Source organism: Chelonoidis abingdonii, chromosome 1, assembly GCF_003597395.2.
Source record: "Chelonoidis abingdonii isolate Lonesome George chromosome 1, CheloAbing_2.0, whole genome shotgun sequence".
NCBI classification, from domain to species: Eukaryota; Metazoa; Chordata; order Testudines; family Testudinidae; genus Chelonoidis; species Chelonoidis abingdonii.
Genome location: NC_133769.1, coordinates 367,848,419 through 367,869,382, shown reverse-complemented (window position 1 = coordinate 367,869,382; position 20,964 = coordinate 367,848,419). Strand labels below are relative to the sequence as shown.

Below are 20,964 nucleotides of genomic sequence, written 5' to 3'. Positions count from 1 at the left end.
AGCTGCCACTCTCGTCAACGTTCAGCCCTGGAACTATGCCTTCTTGCCTAACCCTCCATGCAGACTTATCCTTGAAGGTCAGAGGATTGACGCACCTCAGCGGTATTCACTCTGATGTACAATTACCCTGCCTTTATGTACTGTATTTTATAATGATTTTGGTTTTAACCAGTTTATTTTGCGAAGGAACATATGTATGTGTTTAACCGTGCAGGCAAAAACTTCTATTGGTTCGTCAATTGTCTAGGCATCCTAATCTTGAAGCTGTGCTAGTCTCTTAGTATGCCTCTCTTGGCTGTGCAAATTAGCCCTCAGGCGTTGACCTCGGAGGTCCACTCATCATGATGTTTCACTTTCCTTACAGATTATGGGCAGAGCGGATTACACAAGGGATGCTGCTCCAGTTAGCTCTAAGACTCTCCAGTGTCCTTTTTTAAATGGCGAAGACACTTCACAGTCATTCTGCCCGGCTCAGCTGTAGTAACGAGTCTTGCTCTGTCAAGCTTCCTGTGTATGGTTTATGAGCAAGGCATTAACGGGTACGAGGTCTCAAAGGACAAATGGGCTTTCAAGTCCCTACAGTGATCTTCCGTGTTGGAAATATCAATCGTGACAGCTTCGAAATGTGCATTTCCAAAATGCTGGACATCATGCATCTTTCCAGGCAGCTGTGTTAAATGTCGTGAAAGCCCGGTTGAATCACACAAGCGCTGGAGACCATAGAGAAATATCCCTTCCGATTAAAGTATTAGATGCCTAGTGGGTGGTGACAGTATGATATGCGTTCATCTATCGCCTCCACGTAAGGAATTTGTGCAGCTCCAGATGTCTGCACATTCAGAGGTCAGGTTCTCTTAGCAGGATGTGATTAATGGCCTGCAACTTGCTACTATTTACACGTGTTTCCCACTCCAAAACTGTTTTTTTGTCGCGGACCGTGGTAGCTGTTCTTTGAGTTTTTTGTTCTTATTTCATATGCTCGGCTGTTATTTAGACCTTTTATTTTGCTTCTTCACTGTGTCCTGCCGCCCGGAGTGGGGGCGGTTAGCAACGTCCTATAAGTGGAGGCTTCTCACCGAAAAGTTCTGGCACTGCTGTTATCCAGCTTGGCAGGACGTGTGTCCACTCAGTGGTGTTCGGAGCAATTAGGTTTTTTTTCTGTGACACATCCATTATGCCACAGCAATGTACAAGGTGCAGGCCTATTCTATAGTTGATGTTGATCCTGTCCTTTCACATGAGATGAAGAAAGCTCAGTGCAACGTTGAGTTTGCGGATTATCCAGCATCTAGTATTTTTCTCAAGCAGTTTGGCTCCATTTCTTCAGAGAAACCGCATTGCCGTATCCAAATGGGCACACGGCATTGTTTGGGAAGGAAGGCGTGACGCACCTTCAATCCTTCCCAATTTTCGTCCATTGTGTGAGGGGTGGTGTTGTTGGTGGGGTTGTTGGGACGAGTGTGCTTTGTTGGTGATAGTCCCATGCTCACCAATCCCACAGCGCCTGCACGGTAGGAATGGTGCGACCCATCCAATTTTTGTAATTTTATTTTTTTTTTTTTGTGCCATTTTTTGATTTTCCCTCGCGTGTTCCTACTTTTACTGTACGCCAGCTTTTTGTACTTCAGCGCTGCAAGTTCCAAGTGTGAGCTTTATTGGAGCGACTCTTCCTTGCATTTTTGTTATGCTTCTCGGGTATACCCATTTATTTCTCGGATTTTGGTCCCTCCACCAGTGACTAGTTTAACACTAGGTAGAGTTAGCAGCCTATTGAGAGATGTTTCTCTTTGATTGTATCCATCCCTCTGCCTAGATCTCTTTTCTTGGTTACATACATGGGAGAGATCCAGTGCATGCCTTAGCTTATTGCTTCCACATCGAGATCTCGACTGTTTTCCTGTGGGAGGATGGTGGAGAACGCCCTTGAGTAAGTGTTTTCTGGTTGTGGTTTCTGTGTCTCGTGTGTTGTGTGTGATAGTGATCTTGTCAGGTATTCTTGCGATCTTGGTTTACAGGAGAGCAGGAAGGTAAAATCCGGGGATGGATGAGTTTGGCATATCTCCGTACATCGTCGATCCTAGCTTCTTGGCAAGCAGCAGGCCTCTCGTTTCTCGTCGGGGATGACCGATGAGACTATTGACTCAGTCCCCCTGAGGAGGGAGTCCCCGACCACCACCACTCACCTCCTTCTCTTGGGAGTGGTGGTCGTGGAACCCCCATCCCTAAATTCTTTATCAACAGAACCTCACATCAGCTTTTCTGTTATTTGCCTTGGACTAATGTCAGACTAACCAGCCTATAGTTACCCATTTCATCCTACATGCTCATTTAGAATATTAGCACAACTTCAAATATTCTGGAATTTCCCTGGTATTCCAAGATTAAAATCTAATGTCAGTGGGCTGGAGATCTCCTCAGCTAATGCTTTTGGAACTCTTGGATATAAGTTATCCAGGTCTAATAAAGGGCCCAGACCAGTGTTAGCACATTTCTTGTGTTCCTAATGTACTTTAAAAGTTTATTACCCTTAGCTCTACCAAACAGAGTTTTTCTTGATGTCTTTAGCATCCCTTATCTATTGTCTACACTTGATAGCAATCAATATAAATTAAAAGCTATCTATTTCCACTTTTCCCATTTCTTATATAGTGTTTTATTTCTAAATGCTGCCTTCACTTCCTCTCTGAACCATGATGGGCTTTTAGCCCAAGTTCTCCTCTTTCTTGATTGTGGCTTTTTGACCATCTAAAAAACTCTTTTTAAAAAGCTCCCAATTGTCATTCAGATTTTTCTGCCTACACTCTCTCTCCCCACCCGCCTCCCCAAATTAATTTCACTCACTTTCCTGAGCTTTGGGAAATTAGTCCTTTTTATTTGCCCGTATTGAATGCAATCAGATCATGTTCCCTATTCCTTAGGCAAACACCAACTTTCAGACCATGATTATGATGATAGATACAGATCAATTAAAGTCCAAAACAGTGTTACAATATATTTGGTGCAATATTTGACGGTTTAGAAAATCATGAACAATTTTTAGAAACTGTAATGATGCTTTTCTACTGGCTTCATGGGATCTCCAGCATGTGTCTCCCAAGAGCCCTAACACCACAATTTTCTGTCTGCACATTACACACAGTTGTTCTCTGGTTTGAACCAGTGGCCTGTAACAGAGCCCCAGCAGTACCATCTCCTGGTTTTTGTTAGTTAGCACATTGACCCATGTGCATTGAAGGTCCTGAGGTATTAGTAATGTAGAGTGGCACCCCCCCCCCCCGACATCTCTTTTATTAACTCTGGTCTTACTGAACAGGTTATAACCAGTGATTTTAACATTCCAGTCATGCAAGTCATCCCTTCAGGTTTCAGTAACTCCATTCACATTACACATCTTCTCAATGAGCATTTCCATTTCCCCTTGCTTGTTACCCACATTCCTGGTACTGCTATAAGCATCTTTCAGAGAATTCATGGCAAGCTCCACTCAATGTGAAGACCACACACCTGATTAATCAATGAGCCAATGATTAATTAAATTCATACCACCTATAGAAACAGGGCTGCCCAGAGGATTCAGAGGGTCTGGGGCAAAGCAATTTCGGGGGCCCCTTCCACAAAAAAAATTGCAATACTATACAATATTATAGTCTCATGGGGGCCCCTGTGGGGCCCGGTGCAAATTGCCTCACTTGCTCCACACCCACGGGTGACCCTGGGCACAAACCCAGTTTTGAGAAAACTTCTTTACAGGGTATCATTGGTTTTCAGCAACAGCTAGTGCTAAAAGGCACTAAAGATCATTAAAAGAGTTGGACAAATATTCTCCATCAAAACTTTTTCTGGATCAAAAACTAGGGGTTTTTAAAAAACAGAAAAAAATCACAGACAATGTCTGCTTTCCTCCAAAATTTGGTTTTGTTTTGTTTTTTAATTGAAAAGCTGAAATTAGTCTGCCAAAACCTGAATATGGTTTGGGGTTTCAGAAGTGTGTGGCCATATATTTGCTGCTTGCTGCGTTTGATTGTTTAAAGAAACAATAAAAAAATTCTTATTAAAAAAATCCAAAACTTCTGAACCACCTCAGCATGTGACCAAATGCCTGAGTCCATCCAGTCAGAGATTTTTCCAGGTTTCTGATACTCTGCTGGCTTCCTTGACTCATATCTGTCTCCATAACTTTGGATTCATTTAGCTTAGAACATAAGAGCAGCCATACTGGGTCAAACCAAAGGTCCATCCAGCCCAGTATCCTGTCTACTGACAATGGCCAATGCCAAGTGCCCCAGAGGGAGTAAACCTAACAGGTAATGATCAAGTGATCTCTCTCCCTGCCATCCATCTCCACCCTCTGACAAACAGAGGCTAGGGACACCCATTCCTTACCCATCCTGGCTAATAGCCATTAATGGACTTAACCTCCATGCATTTATCTGTTTCCTAGAGACTGACTCCATGGGGTCCCCTCACAAACTGGAGACGGTTACTGTGGGTTTGTCTTTAGTATAGCTTATGTACATACTCCACGAACTGAGCATTTGAGCTTGTTCCAGAATCTGGGATGAGCCTATGTTGTGAAAACTGAAATGCTCAAAATAGCACATGCATGTGAATGACACAGGGTGCTAAAATTAAATTAACCCAGGGGTTCTCAAACTGGGGGTTCGGGACCCCTCAGGGGTCACGAGGTTATTACTGGGGGTCGCGAGCTGTCAGCCTCCACCTCAAACCCACTTTGCCTCCAGCATTTATAATAGTGTTAAATATATAAAAAAGTGTTTTTAATTTATAAGGGGGCGGGTCACACTCAGAGGTTTGCTATGTGAAAGGGGTCACCAGTACAAAAGTTTGAGAACCACTGAATTAACCCTCTGAAGCCTCAGGGAATGCAGGGGAGGGGGGTCTCCCTTGGTAGGGTGGGAAGGAGGTAGGTGGGTGTAGCTTTGCTCTTCTCATGTGATCCCTCCCCCAGTGGCTAATTTTAAATGAAGCTACCCTCCCCTGACATGAATCTCCCTATGGCACTGAAATTAAATATAGACTATAATTTGGCATTTGAGAAGTGAAAGGATGGTAGCCCTAATGGAAAAGCTAACAGCTTGGCTCTTCTGCAAGCCTCAAACTGCTGAATGAGCTTTAGGGTAGGGAAGGCTGTGCCTCCCAAACAGCCCTAGCCCCTGCCCCCTATCTGACCCCCCCCACTTCCTGCCCCCAGCTGCCCACCCCCTCAGAATCCCTGAACCCATCTGTTCCTTTTGTCCCCCTCACCCTCCCCCAGAGGGACCCCCACCACCACCACCCCCCAGGACCCCCAACCCTGCTCCCTGTCCCCTGACTGCCCCACCCCTATCACCCCCCTTGCTGAGTCCTGACAGCCCCCCCAGAATGCCCACAATCCGACCCCATTCCCTGTCCCCTGACCGCCCCCCCCCCCAACCTCTGCCTCCCTCCGGACCTCCATCAGCTCGGTGTGAGGGGCAGAGACTAGGGTCGGGCTGCAATGGTAGCCTGGATACCGTGTGCTATTCCAGGGCCGCCCGCAGAGCTCGGGGCTGGGGCCATATTTGCCCCACTGCCCCCCCTCCGCAGGCCCAAGAGTTCAGGCAGGCCGCCATGGGAGCCACGACGGCACCGCCTGTTCCGCCCTCACCACCACCCTCACCATTGCACTGAGCCTCCGCAAATCCAGCGAGCGGTTCCCCCTGGTATAGGGTGCCCCGGGCTCGGCAGTGGTTCCTCGTAAGCGCCGCAGGAAGTCTTGGGGACAGTCAGGGGATAGGGGGGGGCAGAGGTGGGGGAGCGGTCAGGGGACAGGGAATGGGGGGGTTGGATTGTGGCGTTCCGGGATTGTGTCAGGACTCGTGAGGGGGGGATGGATAGGAGGGTTGAACGCAGTCAGGGGACAGGGCGCAGGGTTGGGGTCCGGGTGGTGGCGGTGGTGGGTGGGTCTCTGAGAGGAATTGGTGAGCGTCAAGGAAGAGGCACAGCCTTCCCTACCCTAAAGCTCATTCAGCAGTTTGAGGCTTGCAGAAGAGCCAAGCTGTTAGCTTTTCCATTAGGGCTACCATCCCTTTTTTCACTTCAAATGCCAAATTATATAGTCTATATTTAATTTCAGTGCCATAGGGAGATTCATGTCAGGGAGGGTAGCTTCATTTAAAATTAGCCACTGGGGGAGGGATCACATGAGAAGAGCAATATCCTACACCACCTACCTCCTTCCCAACCCTACCAAGGGAGACTCCCCCTCCCCCCCCTGCATTCCCTGAGGCTTCAGAGGGGTTAATTCAGTGGTTCTCAAACTTTTTGTACTGGTGACCCCTTTCACAACTTAGCAAAACCTCTGAGTGCGACACCTCCCCTTATAAATTAAAAACATTTTTTTTATATTTAACACTATTATAAATGCTGGAGCAAAGTGGGTTTCAGGTGAGGCTGACAGCTCGTGACCCCAGTATAATACTTGTGACTCCTGAGGGGTCCTGACCCCAGTTTGAGAACCCCTGGGTTAATTTAATTTTAGCACCCTGTGTCCGTTCACATGCATGTGCTATTTTGAGCATTTCAGTTTCCACAACATAGGCTCATCCAGATTCTGGAACAAGCTCAAATGCTCAGTTCATGGAGTATGTACATAAGCGCACTGAAGACAACCCACAGTAACCATCTCCAGCTTGTGAGGGACCACTGGAGCCGTCTCTAGAAACAGATCCATTCATGGAGGTTAAGTCCACTAATGGCTGTTAGCCAGGATGGGTAGGAATGGTGTCCCTGCCTCTTTTGTCACCAAGCGCGAGTTCACTATGTGAAAGGGGTCACCAGTACAAAAATTTGAGAACCACTGAATTAACCCCTGTGGAGCCTTGGGGAATGCGGGGGAGGGGGGGGAAATCTCCCTTGGTAGGGTTGGGAAGGAGGTAGATGGTGTAGGATATTGCTCTTCTCATGTGATCCCTCCCCCATGGAAAAGATAACAGCTTTGCTTTTTGTGTTAAATAGCTGTCTGCAAATCTCAAACTGCTGAATGAGATTTAGGGTAGGGAAGGCTGTGCCTCCCAAACAGCCTGGTCCTGCTCCCTATCCATCCCCCATCTACTTCCTGTCCCCTGACTGCCCCCTTCAGAATCCACAACCCATCCTGCTTCTTATCCCCTCACCGCCTCCCACAAGACTCCCTCCCCAACCACTACCTTGGGACCCAATCCACGGCGTTTCCTGTCCCCTGACTGCCCCGACCTCTATCCACCCCCCCAGCCAAGTCCTGACAGACCCCTGGAATGCCCATGATCCAGCCCCCCATTCCCCATCCCCTGCCCGCCCCAGAACCTCTGCCTCCTCCCTGTCCTCTGACTGTCCCCAGGACTCTCCTGCCCCTTATTCAACCCCCCAGTCCCAGCCCCCTGCCATGCTACTTACTCCTTCCTCCCCCTTCTCCCAGAGCCTCAGCACTCTGTGTCCAGGAGGTCCTGGACAGTGCTGCAGAGGCCTGGCTCCAGCAGGACTTAAGTTCCCACTGATCGGCCCGGAGCCCTGCCCCCTTACCATGCGGCTCCAAGCAGAGAGGAGCTCAGGCCCTGCCCCAGCCACACCACTTTAGCTCTATTGTGGACCGCTCCTGGACGAGGCAGCTGGGGGAAGGCAGAGGCGGGGCCGGGGCCGGAGAATTCTTGTGGGGGCCCCTGCCAGGCCTGGGGCCTGGGGCAAATTACCCCACTTGTCCCCCTCTCTGAGCGGCCCTTTGAAAGTGACAGAGATATAGACATGGGACCCCACAAACTGCGCTGTGTCATGGAATGTGGGGGAGTCTGGCCCTTCACCCCTCCTCCTGGGACTCACAGTGACTCTCAGCCAGCCAGTAAAACGGAAGCTTTATTGGACAACAGGAATGCAGGTTACAGCAGAGCTTGTTGGCACAATCAGGACCCCTCAGTCGAGTCCTTCTGGGGGTTCAGGGTGCTTGGATCCCAGCTTAGGATTCCCTGAATTCCCACCACCCAGCCTCAAACTGAAACTGAAACTAACCCCCTTCAGCCGACCCCTTGCTTTGTCTAGCTTCCCGGGCAAAAGTGTTGACCTCTCCTCTCCTCCTGCCTAGCTCAGGTTACAGGCTCAGGTATTGTCCATCACTGTCATGGTACAATTCCCCACTCTGAACCTTAGCGTCCAAAAGATGGGGTACCAGCATGAATTCCTCTAAGCTTGATTACTAGCTTAGAACCTGTAGCGCTGCCACCAACCAGGAATTCCAGTGCCTGGTACACTCTGGTCCCCCCAAAACCTTGCCCGAGGACCCCCAAGACCCCAGATCCCTGCTGGACTAACACAAGGAAAGTAAAACCTTCCCCACCATTGCCTCTCCCAGGCTTCCCCTCCCTGGTTACCCTGAAAAATCACTGTGGATTCAAACTCCTTGAATCTTTAAACAGAGAGGAAATTCACCTTCCTCCCTCCTTCTCTTTCCCCCCACTCTCCTGAGAGAGAATAATCCTGACACCGAGAAATTAGCCTCTCTCTCTCCCTTCCTCCTTCTCCCCACCATTCCCTGGTGAATCAGACCCTCCCCTGGGTCTCACACCGAAATAAAAAAAACAATCAGGTTCTTAAACAATGAAAAACTTTAATTAAAGAAAGAAAACATAAAATTATCTTGTAAATTAAATGGAACAGGTACAGGGTCTTTTAGCTATAGACACTGGGAATACCCTTCCCCTAAGTATACAAGTACAAATTAAAATCCTTTCAGCAAAAATACAAATTTAAACTCTTCCAAACCGAATGCACATTTGCAAATAAAGAAAACAAACATAAGCCTAACTCGCTTTATCTATCTAGTGCTTACTATTTGGAATCTATAAGAACCTGTATCAAGGAGATTGGAGAGAAACCTGGTTGCACGTCTGGTCCCTCTGAGCCCCCAGAGTAAACAACAACCAAAAACTAAGAGCACACGCAGAAACTTCCCTCCCTCAAGATTTGAAAGTGTCCTGTCTCCTGATTGGTCCTCTGGTCAGGTGACAGCCAGGCTTACTGAACTTGTTAACCCTTTATAGTCAAAGAGATATAAAGTACTTACTGTGCTATTAACTTTTCTTATCTGTTTATGTCAATCACCTAAAGTCCTCCTCTGCTCTCCCATCTCCCATGCAGACAGCCCCTACTCCATCACACACTGTTACAGATTCACCTGGCCGAGACGCAGATTAAACGCATCTACTGTATTCATGAAAATACTCTGATTTAGTTCATTTTTTAAAAAGTCTTTTGCTGAAGTCATCAAAAGTTGGTAAAAAAATTCTAGCTTGACTGGAATACAAGTAACTGTTATCTAATGTGCACCCATTTATAGCTCTAGCGCTGTAAGACAAATCCCACCTGGAATAGAACTATGAGCTTCCATTTTGATCTACTCATTGATTTCGTACAATCAAAGTTTGCCCAAGCAGGTACCAGTGACACTCCCTCCATGTTCCTGGTTTCCCTTTGGAATGCTGGCAGAATAGCAGGACAACTTTGCATCCAGCAAATCCCATCACCATGATTTGTGTTAGAGAGAAAAAGTGAGCAACACAAATAGGACAATTTAGAAACTGACAAACAGCTTCAGAGCAGCAACGTGGACCAGGATGACAGATCCTCCAAGCAGTGAAGGGCTCAGCTCACTGGGGAAGGCTAGGCCTCTTCTGGTAGCTGTTAATAGGAAAAAGCAGATTAAAGATAGGAAATTATTTCACACTGAGAGATCCTTAAAGCTGGACACTGGTTTCCTTCCCAACAGCTACTGGAACCTGCTTATTGCAGAGAGACATTAACCCATTTCACCTCAGCAGGACACTCCAGCCTGGGACATTCACCTGGGACATGCTGAGATATTTCAGCTTCCTTCCTCCTCAGCCTGCTTGTTCCTTTGATTTGAATCATTAGTGAGCATGTTTCACCCAAGATAGTACCAAAGGCTCCAATGTGGAGCTTGTTATCTGCTGCATAAATGTATTCCAGTTATGAGTCATAAAGACATGAGTCTATGAAACACTGGCCACAGACACCAGTAACTCCATTTCTTTTTTTTTTAATTGGCTTAGGGGTAAAATGTAGAGCTGGGCAGAGAAGAGCCATTCCATTTCATGGAGGATTTTGATATTTCAAAATTTGGTTTTGTTTAGACTTGGAATGAAACCCCCAAATTTTGAAATTCTCCACACAAGAGAAGGGAGCTTCAGCTCTGGGGCAGTCTCCCAAGCAGGCTGTCCCAGGTTCGGGGGCACTGGAAGTCCTGGAGTCTATGACTCCTAGGCAGTCTGCCAGTCAAGCTGCCAAGGAAACAGGCGGGTGAGGTGGCCAGAACTCAGGCAGCGTTCTAACAGAACAGCGTTGAAATCAAACCAGCTCTGCAAAAGGTGAAGAGTTGGACAAATTGTCAAATTCCAATGAGAAAATGTTTTGTTGAGTTTTTTGTGACCTGCTCTGGTAAAATAGTCCTGTTTTGAGAGGATGGGGCTAGAATGGGTCTAGTTATGAGAGGAGGGAGATGGAGACACACTTGTCGTTCTGGGTTAGGGGATGTGTGTTCAGCTTATAGTTCAGAACACCGAAGATGAATCTTTAGTGCTCTAAGGGGTTATTCTCCTTAAATTTTCTTTTCTGAAATCAACTGCGCCTGGAATTGAGTCAGACAGGAAGATTCTCAGATACTAGTCATAAGCTCCTTATGAGAATGTGGATAAACAGACAGAACATGCAGTTCAACCCACTTATTTCTCAACTGGTTTCACGTGACATGTTTCCATGGTGGGATTGCTCTCAGCTCTGCACTTCAATACAGAGGGCGAGTCATTCTCAAAAGAATGCAAACGAAAAATTTTATTTCTTACCAGAGTTGAAAATGCATGTTTGAGTTTTCTTTCCTATGGTACAAACAGAAAAGGTCAATGAAATGGGATCTGCCCAGGTAGAATTTTCACCTGCGTTCTACTATTTCCAGAGAAACATAGGAACTGTTGGACTGGATCTAGCCTAGTATCCTGTCTCTGATTGAGGTCAGGCTCATCTGCACTGGGAGGCTGCAAGAAACCCCGGAGGTGAATAACCTACACATAGAGGAAATTTCTTCCTCAACCTTCGCAGTTAGTGACTGCCTTATGGCCTTAGGCCTAAGAGATTATTGCCCTTTTAAAAATACATAGGATAAACTGTGTATCATAACTGGAGATTCTAACTATCTATATCAATGGCTAATTCTTTTTTTTAAAATTCTCTTGAGCTCTTGGAGTCACAGAAACATTGTAGCAATGAGTTCCACAAGTTAACTCTGCATTTTATATAACAGGGCACATACCTTTTACTAGTTTAAATATGTTGTCTTCAATTTATTCTTGTTTTATGAGAAAGTGGTAAATTACACACTGCCATTTCTCCGTCTCGTTTATTTTTTTGTACATCTCCATTAAATTTGCTTTTGTCTTTTCTCTTTTAGCTCAATCATCTCTATCGCTCCAATAGAAACCTCTCTAGACCTCTGATCACTTTCATCCTTTGTCTCTGAACTTTCTTCATCTCCCTCACCACCACCCCTGATAAATCTTTTAGAACTCAGTGATCAGAACCAAACCTAGTATCTCAGGGAAGTGTGCCCCATTGATTCATGTAGTGGGGTTATAATTAAGGCTGTGAGTCTGTCCCAGAAGTCATATAAGTCATGGGTTTTGCAACTTCCACACCTGGTAGGTGCAACTGAGCCCAGGACCACCTAAGCAGCACAGGAAGCTCCGGTGCCAGCCACACCACCTTCCTGGGCTGGCAGGGATGCCCCCCAGCAGCAGCAGCAGTGATTGTCCTGGAGTGCCCCATTCTCTCTCCCTTTTTGCCCCACTGCCTCTCCCCTGCAAGCATCAGTGGGCATCCCAGAGGCCCCGAGAACACCCAAGATTTAGTCTGGGGTATAAAGTACAAGTCATGGACAGGTCACGGGGCTGTGAATTTTTGTTTATTGCCTGTGACTTGCCCATAACTTTTACTAAAAAAAATGTAAGTAAATCTTAGCCTTAGTTATATCTCCACATTATTCTCCAGCCCATCATTACAGATGCATGGTAATGTTTTGTTTGCTTTATAGACTTTGCAGCACATTGAACAGAGATTTTCACTGAGATTTGCACTGAATGCTCCACAATGATGGCCACGTTTCCTTCTGCGTTGATACAGCTTGTAGTGGAGCGGTCATCTGCTCCTGCCTTGAAAGGCTTAAAACAGCCCTAGAAGAGGGCTGTTGCAGGGGGAGCAGCTACTAGGCTGATTGTGGAAGCAGTTGCAGCTGGGCCATGCCCCAATCAGGCCTCAGCTGACCCTATATAAGAGGCTGTGAACCAGGAGCACAGACAGTGTCTCTCTGCATTCAGAGAGAGTGTGGCCTGGCTGCTGGGAAGCTCAATGTGCCTAGAGTAAGGCAGGGCTGGAGAGCTCTAGGCTGGCAACTCCACAGGCTGCAGGGCCTTGTCCAAGACCCCATATAGGCACTGGGTTGCAGCAGGTCCAAAACCCCCTTGCCTGTGATGAGTGGTTTATCCTGCAGTTTGCCTCAGGGTGCGGGGGTGACTTGGTGACTGGCAGTAGTCTATGACTGAGGCAAGGTGGGGACAGGGGGGTGGGGGATCCCTGGGGAGGGGAGACCACAAGACTGAGAGGTGTATGGCCAGGGGGCAGCACCCCAGAAAATGGGGCACCAGGTCTGGGAGGGAATGTGTGTCAGTAAATTCCACCTGATGTTGAGTTGCCCATTCACCCAACTTGGTTAGATCTCTCTGAAGTTCCTCACTGTCATCCCTAGTCCTGACTGCCCCAAATAATGGGCCATCTGCACACTAGACCATCCAACTGCTCCCTTTCCCACAGCCTATGGATTTGCTGTGCCGTGTCTGAGGAGCCACAGCTGCTCAGCCAGGGCTCTTGTGGACTCTGTACGGGGCGTATTGAAGACTCACAGTGGTTTGGGGCCTTCACCTGTCTTTCTAGTGCTCTCATCACCATGATGTCTAGGCACTTACTTTCCTCAGTGAGCGCTGGGGGAACCAGTGTCCACTCTCCCCAGTCCGAGGCCTCTTTAGCAGCAAGAGTTGTGGCAGCCTGTCTCCCCCAGCCCTGGTGGCAAGTCCCCAAGTCAGCGTCCCTCTTATCAGCTCTCCCTAAAGTGAGGTTTTCAAATTCTCCACAGCAAATAGCCACACACAAATATTTCTCATGTTCAGCCCAGTACTCACCACCCAGGTACGCGCAGTTAAAATGGCTGCAGGTCCGGTTTGTGCTCCGGAGGACAAAGCTGTTACTCTCTTGTCCTCGTGCCACACTGAATATCTCATGGACTGGGATTAACACTTCTTCTTCCTCCTGAAATCGTGAGAAGTTCCTGATCTCAACACCAGAGCACGTGTGGATGGTGAACAATGTGGCTGTGCCAAATCTCTCAGCTACTTCTATATCAAAAGACGAAGAGGCAAAGTATCCAAACCTAATGTGACCTGATCCCGTGTGCTGAAAACTGACAGAAACCCCCCGGTACACCGTCCTTTTGTACATCACATCACAGCTCCCTCGTAAGAGCTGTAAAGCCCTTGTCAAGTAATAATGAAAGGCTTTGAACTGGAAACTGGCCATGTATTGAGCTCGAGATGTCCCAGCCTCTCTCACTGCCGCATTCAACTCACTGTGAAAGTCATTGTCAGTATAGGCTATTATGGCTCTTCCATGCTCATCTTTAAAGTCTTTGGGGAGAGAAAGCTCAGTTTTTATACTTTGCCATTTTTCCCTTGAGTTTTCCCACACCCTGCTAAACACTGAGGACATGGACTTTTCTTTCTCTAGCAGTTCAGGTGCAATTCCATCCATTTCTTCAGCACATCCTATATATTGGTCATCAAAAGCGTCATCCATCATGCTCAGCTCCACCTGACATTTTGCCTGGGAGAATAAAGGAAACATTTGGTCACATTAGCATTTGTGTTACAATAGCACCTAGAGGTCACACCCAGGATCAGGGCCCTGTTGTGCTTGGTTCTGTACAAACACACTAGGAGATGGCCTCTGCCCTTAAAAACTTACCTCTAAAGCGACAAGACAGAGGAAAGGTGGAAGAAAGGGATGGAAGACACAAGCAGAATCCTCAGTGTGTTGTTTGGCAAATGTCACATTGGAGCCTCTATTTTTGGGAGGGAGGAGCAGGGTGGGTGTGATGGGTTTGTAGCTGCCCTGTAATAATTGACTAATACTGTCTGTTGCCCTGGTTCCTGGGGAAAAGAAGCTGGGATGGATACAAGAGTCCTGGGAATGCAGGTGATCAGAAGATCTGTGTCGGGTTTAATGAGGAACACTTGGTTAAGAGGGGAGAGGGAGTGTTCAGGGGAGCCAGGCTCAGAGAAAGGTCCTGCTGGGGTGCAGAGAGCCTGCCTACATTAGCCCCAGGGGATGGTAGCCCTTTAGGTAAGACCGATGTGAGTGTGGACTGTGGGTTGTTTTAAAATCTGGTTTCTCTAAATGATTTGATCCTACAGGAAAATGAACAACACGTTGGGGTCAGCAGATACCCCACTGGGCACCGACTGCCGAAGGGACGAACCGCAGGGACCTGAACTCAGCCGGAGCTGTTGGGTAAGCACGATGGACACACAGGTACCAGGGCCCAGGGCCCTGTCTGAGAGTGGGAGAATCACAGGATTCCTGCCCAGGAGGGTAAAGGCACAAGGCCTGACACCCGAAGGGCTGCACTCGGAGACCAGCAAGCCACATACCCGGGACAGAGGTGTTTTTAATTTACTGGGGTCTATGTTAGTGTCATAGATATATTGTGTGCAGGTGGAGAGGGGGAGGTTAGGCAGAAAGGCAGGATGGGATACATTAATAGGGAAGACAAAGCAGGGGGAAGAAGGGACATAGAACGGAGGGAGCTAGGAGGGACTGAGATCCCAATCCACTCCCCCAGAAATATCTAGAAACCACCCCTCTTTATCTCAGTGGGAGTCAGTGGGTTGCCATCGCCGTATGCCAGCCATGCACTGCATGCTCCAGGGCTGGGCGGTGCCCATGGGAAGGTTCCATCCAACCCCCAAATGCACATGGAGGACAGCAACACCATTGTGATGGGTTGTATAAACCCCACACTGGTTAACCAGGGGTTAACTGGAGTCTGAGCCCCTTTAGGCTACTGGGTGGCACCTGGAGGGTGTTACGCAAAGGTGCTGATCAGACCCAGCTGGGGACATCCCCTCTTGGGCTAAAGGCAGAGAGAGGCCTGGAGCCAGCATTGGAGGGCTCAGAGCCAGGAGGAGGCCTGGGAGACTGGGGGCAGTGAAGCCTGCGGCCAGAGGTGAGTTGCCTCAGGCCAGGAGGAAGCCAGAGGCAGTGTTGGTAAAGCCTAGGGGGTGTTTGAGGGGCTGCAGGGAGAGGGGGAAGACCTCAGCAGTCCCTCTCCTGGCAGTAAAGAGTGGAGAGACCTGAGGGGAACAGGGAGGCTTCTGCAGGGTGAGGAGGAAGCCTGAGCCAGGCAGAAATTGGTTTAATTTTGTTGTTTTGGTTTGGGATCCTATTGGGGGATTCCACGGGGGAGCCCTGCGAGCCCATCCCTGAAAGAAGGGTGAGCCAGGAGAGGCTGTGCAGGCTGGAAAAAGGCTTTGGTAGGAAGATATCCAGGGAGGCAGCAGTTAGGACTCTGACGGAACAGACCTTGGCTGCTGTTCAGAAGGTCCCTGGACTGGAACCTAGTTTAGCTGCAGGGCCTGGGTTCCCCTACTAGCCACTGCAGAAGGGGGTGCTGAGCCCTGATTAAAGAAACACTGTGGTCTCAGTGCACTTGGTCCAGCCTCAGCACACAAGGCTGCACAAGATGACCTCTCGAGATCCCTTCCAGCCAAACATGTCTATGGGTCTAAGGCAATATGGCTGCCTGCACAGCAGGGCCGGCTCCAGGCACCAGCTAAGGAAGCAGGGGTTCGGTGTGGCCAATAGAAAGGGGCGGCATGTGCAGGCCTTTGGTGGCAATTCGACAGTGGGTCCCTCAGTCCCTCTCTTCCTCTTTGAGCTGCTGCCGAAATGCCGCTGAAGAGAAAGAGAGGGAGTGCAGCTCCCGCTGCCGAATTGCCACCGAAGAATGGAGCACGATTGAGCTGTCACTGAAATGCTGCCTTTGGCTTTTGTTTTCTTTTTTTTCCTTTTATTCTTCACCGCTTGGAGCAGCAAAAAAGTTGGAGCCAGCCCTGCTGCATAGCCTTGAGCAGAAACACGAGAAAACACAAAGTGATTCACTGGCAAAGCTCAAGAGTTTACCTGAGGGATTCCCAGCCAGGTTTGAAGACAGATGTATGTGAAGGGGATCAGCAGAGGCTTCATCATGGTTCCAACGTTCCTGTGTGGCTGCGGGAGAATCCATCAGGAACATCAGTGGAGATTTGGGGGGAAAGAACACATCAAAACCAAACATCCTCCCCATTGTTTCACTGTGATCTGTTGTTCCACATTCAGTGCCTGGGATTTCCCAGGCAGGAATTGCTCTCTCAGGGACAGCAGCCCAGCCATAAGGGAGGTGGGTTTGACCCTGAAATACAGTTCTCAGCTGGAGGGGTGGGCAGTAGTTGTGGGGAAATCCTGATTTCACTTCATGGTGATCACATTTCCCTAAAAGGCTTTGGGGGAAATATGATTCATAGTGCTGCAGTATTTATTCTTAAGTGCAATTAGACAGCATAATACACAGAAACCAGCTTTCCAGGCAGGTCTGTTGACCATCTCCTAGGGAAAGGGACTAAAATAACGACATAGCTCAATATTTCAGTGCCTCACCTATGTGCCTGGTCAAGTGTTCGCTTGGCAATTAACAACCTTATACACTCTGCACCTCGCTGCTTAGTTCTGCCCTATGGCTAATGGAGCGATTAACAACTCAATGCTGATCCTAAGCCTCAGGGTCCCAGCCAGACAGCCTTCTCTGAGACAGAAACAAATGGATCTCTGCCACCTGGCCCGGTCAGGGACCCAAACGCCAGCCACACGACCCACACGGAGACAACCAGCAAACAGATCAACACACAACTCCCCAAGTCCCTTTACCTCCGTGCACCTTTTGTGCATGTGGGTCTCCCTCAATCTCTCCTGTTGATGGTGTTGCACTGGGGATAAATAACATTAAAAAGGCATTGGAGGAGGGGCATTGGAAGGGGGGTGACCATGCCCCCCCATTTTAACAAAAGAAACAGAGGTGCTCTCTGCAGGATGTTTAAGTGGTATTTTAATTCCTCCACCACTTTGGCCTTGCTCCCCCTCCCCCCACTTCTACAGAGGTTTTCGTGCCCTTGGCCTGGCATGGAGCTGCAGGGTGCATATGCAGAGGCAGAAACATAGGAGCCTCAGGAATTCTTTACTGAAAAATTCAGGTGCCAAACAAGTTTCTGCACCTATATGGTTCAGGAGCAGCAGGGCAGGGAATCCCAACGGAGGCCTGGTTCTGGGATTTAGGTGCCTAAAGTGGCAGTTAGGGATGGATAGATGGATAGATATCAGCTGCCTTCGCAATCTCTGGGAAGAGATTAACAGCTTTCTGCCTGGGAGGTTCACCTGATGTTATGAACTGATCCTCTTGGTGGTTGTATCAGTACAAGACATATCTTTAAAATGAACAAACGGATGTTTGCACTATATGGAAATAATCGCACTCAAAGTATGTTACGATGTAGATATGGGCACAGTAAGTGGATTCTTTGTTTTCACTCCCTGGGGTTTGAAATATTTCTGTAGCTTCCCCCTGTCCTGAAACTTTTCTAATCTTGTAACAAATTTGAGATCTAAAATCAACACAATGGAAAATGTTGGACTTTTAATTCTAAGCACCAAATTCTGCCCTGTGAGATTGTAATTAGTATTACAGAACCACCTAGCAATCCCACCCTGGAGTGGGGGCACATGGTGCTAGGGGCTGCACATAGGGACACAGTCCCTCTGCTGAGGAGTTTGCAGTCTGAGACAGACAAAGGCTGGTAGAAAGAGAAGTAAAGTGAGTTGCCTAACGTCACAAACAACAGGCCAATGACAGAACTGGAATGAGAACCTAGGTCACCTTGCTCTTACCCCAGTACCTTACCCTCTGGACCACAGAACCCCACATTGGGGCTGGACAGAGGTAGCTGTGGTGAGATTTGTATCATTGTCTTATTTTGCATTTATAATTTATTAATTTTTCCAAATACAACAAATAGACCTGTCATAAACAGATGGTTAAAGGTTAATGCCTCTTTTACCTGTAAAGGGTTAAGAAGTTCACCTAGCTTAGCTGACACCTGACCAGAGGAACCAATGGGGGAACAAGACGTTTCAAAAGGAAGGAGGGAAGTTTCCTTTGTTTAGGGTCAGTTTCAGTTTCAGCCGGAGTGGAAAAGATCAAGGAACCAGCCTCTTATCAGAGTAGTAAGTTTTAGAAAGGGATAAATAGGTTTATGTTTATTTTCTTTTTGTAACTTGTCTTTGTGCAATTAGGGGAATAATCAAAATTGGGTATTCTTGTGTGTATTAAGGTTTTTGCCAAGGGAACATCCTGTGTTTTAAATCTGTTGACTGGGAGATCAGCTTGTATGCTATCTCCCAGAGGTTTTTTTCTTTTACCTTTCTTTTCTTTAATTAAAAGCCTTCTTTTTAAGAACCTGATTAATTTTTTCCCTGTTTTTTAGATCCAAGGGGATTGGATCTGGACTCACCAGGGATTGGTGGGGGGAAAAAGGGAGACGGAATAAGTAATTCTTCCTTGTTTTAAGATCCAAGGGGTTTGCACCAGTGTTCACCAGGAAACTGGTGGAGGAGTCTCTCAAGGCTACTCAGGGAGGGGAAGGTTTTTGGGGGGAAGACAGAGTTTACCAAACGACTCAAACATTTGGATGGTGGCAGCCCATCGATCTAAGCTGGTAATTAAGCTTAGGAGGTTCACATGCAGGTCCCCACATCTATACTCTAAGGTTCAGAGTGGAGGTGAAACCTATGACAAGACCAAAATACCAAATTCCTCATAATACACACAGTAAGTAAAGGGGGTCAGGCCAAAGGTGGGGGGAAAGGGGGAGAAGCGACATATCTATCTTCAGGTTCTACATTAATCACAGAGCTCTAAGAAGTCAGCTCAAAGACTGTGGAATGCAGTCGTTGGTTGGCTGTGAGGTCGGCCATAACACTGAGCTAGGCATTAATGTTTGGTGGGGATGGACTTTTCCATTTTTGCAAGACGAATGTTTCAGCGACCAAAGCAGATTTGTATCATTGGCTAAACCACAGTCCAACCTGCTGTCTAGAGATGAATGCAGCACAAGCGTCTGTAATGAGGTTACTGAGGAGTAAGAATTTAAAGCTGTTACTATACCTGACTTCCCCGAGTGGAGGTGATTCCCTGGCAGGCTGCTGACCCAAGCAAGAGATGGCTGCAGACTAAATACTACAGCTGCAAATGTTTATACCACAGAAAACCACCTGCCTTTAACTAAGAAACCTCCCTGCTGACTTTCACTTTCAGAATTAATGGAATTTTCTTTCGCAATAAGGGCCTGAGCTAAAATCCACGGAAGCCAATGAAAAGACTCCCATTGATTTCAGTTGACTTTGGATCAGGCCTACACAGACTCAAAAGGTTACTATGAGCTTGGGCAAGGGCTCCTGAGTAGTCCCAATATCACCTATTTCCAAACGCATCCATAAAACTACCCCCTTTATCCTGTGAATCCTGTTGGAGAATCCCAGATGCTAAAGCCAAGTAAAGAGCCCAAACACTGTAGTAGCTTACTTAGAAACCAAGGGAAACAATATGTAGATAAAGTTTTAACACTTGGATTTGAAAGTTGGATTTGCTGGTTTTTGGTAAAGTGCAAATTAATTAGAATTCCAGTGAGTCTAGAAAAAGCAGCAAAGAATCCTGTGGCACCTTTTAGACTAACAGATGTTTTGGAGCATGAGCTTTCTTGGGTGAATACCCACTTTGTCAGTGAGTCCAGAGAGAATGCTGGAGTGTGCACGTGCAGTGAACTAGATTTTCTTTCTATCACTGCCTATCAGACAGGAAGGGCTGATCAAACACCAAGGCTGATCCTAGCCCTAACGGTCAGAGCCACACAGCCCTCTCAGAGGCACAAACAAACAGATCTCTGTCACCTGGTCTGGTCAGGGACCCAAACCCCAGCCACATGGCTCATATGGACACAAACGACAAACAGACAAACACACCAAGCCCCTTTACCTCTGTGCACCAGACCTGTCCAAAACACCCCTGTTTGCCTCTCCTGTTTGCCTGCTGAGCTCATCCCTTGTTTAGAGGGTCTGCTGGGGAGTTAGGTCTTTGGGGGCAGATTTTTATGGCCAGTGAAAGGGAGCCAGGCATTGGAATTTGGAGATTGAATTCTGGGGGAGAGCCAGTGACATGGGCACTAGGATGTGGCAGTGTCTTCCTCAGGGAAAACAAGATCAGGCCAGGAGTGGGGAGCAACAGGCTTGGGGTGTTTACTGAAGAGGGTGGGACTTCCCCTGGTGTAGGCGACTGCTGAGCTGTTCCTGGGGCTGATGGGATGAATGTAGACTCATAGACTAAAAGACTTTAAGGTCAGAAGGGATCATTATGATCATCTAGTCTGACCTCCTGCACAATGCAGGGCACAGAATCTCACCCACTCACTCCTATAACAAACTTCTAACCTATGTCTGAGTTACTGAAGTCCTCAAGTTGTGGTTTGAAGACCTCAAGCTGCAGAGAATCTTCCAGCAAGTGACCCATGCCCCATGCTGCAGAGGAAGGCGAAAAAGCTCCAGGGCCTCTGCCAATCTGCCCTGGAGGAAAATTCCTTCCCAACCCCAAATATGGCGATCAGCTAAACCCTGAGCACGTGGGCAAGACTCACCAGCCAGCACCCAGGAAAGAATTCTCTGTAGTAACTCAGATCCCAACCCATCTAACATCCCATCACAGAC

At 47.7% G+C, this 20,964-nt stretch overlaps 1 protein-coding gene across 1 annotated transcript; it reads right to left on the bottom strand.

The window, feature by feature from the left end:
* Positions 1–8,773: 8,773 nt before the first annotated feature.
* On the bottom strand, positions 8,774–19,519 carry LOC116832290 (ecto-ADP-ribosyltransferase 5-like). The gene is made up of 6 exons (XM_075061869.1): positions 19,373–19,519; positions 17,083–17,141; positions 16,303–16,389; positions 13,248–13,944; positions 10,866–10,898; positions 8,774–9,684 (listed from the first exon to the last, which is right to left on the bottom strand). The coding sequence occupies exons 2-6, from the start codon at positions 17,101–17,103 to the stop codon at positions 9,578–9,580; spliced, it is 945 nt and encodes a 314-aa protein (XP_074917970.1). The 5' UTR covers positions 17,104–17,141; positions 19,373–19,519; the 3' UTR covers positions 8,774–9,577.
* Positions 19,520–20,964: the final 1,445 nt, after the last annotated feature.

Coding starts and splice junctions, on each gene's coding strand:
- LOC116832290 (XM_075061869.1), bottom strand. CDS start 17,103: ATGCACAAAAGGTGCACGGAG. Junction 13,945..16,302: donor CCTGGCTGGGAATCCCTCAG/GTAAACTCTTGA, acceptor TTATTCTCCCAG/GCAAAATGTCAGGTGGAGCT. Junction 10,899..13,247: donor TAACTGCGCGTACCTGGGTG/GTGAGTACTGGG, acceptor TTTGTACCATAG/GAAAGAAAACTCAAACATGC.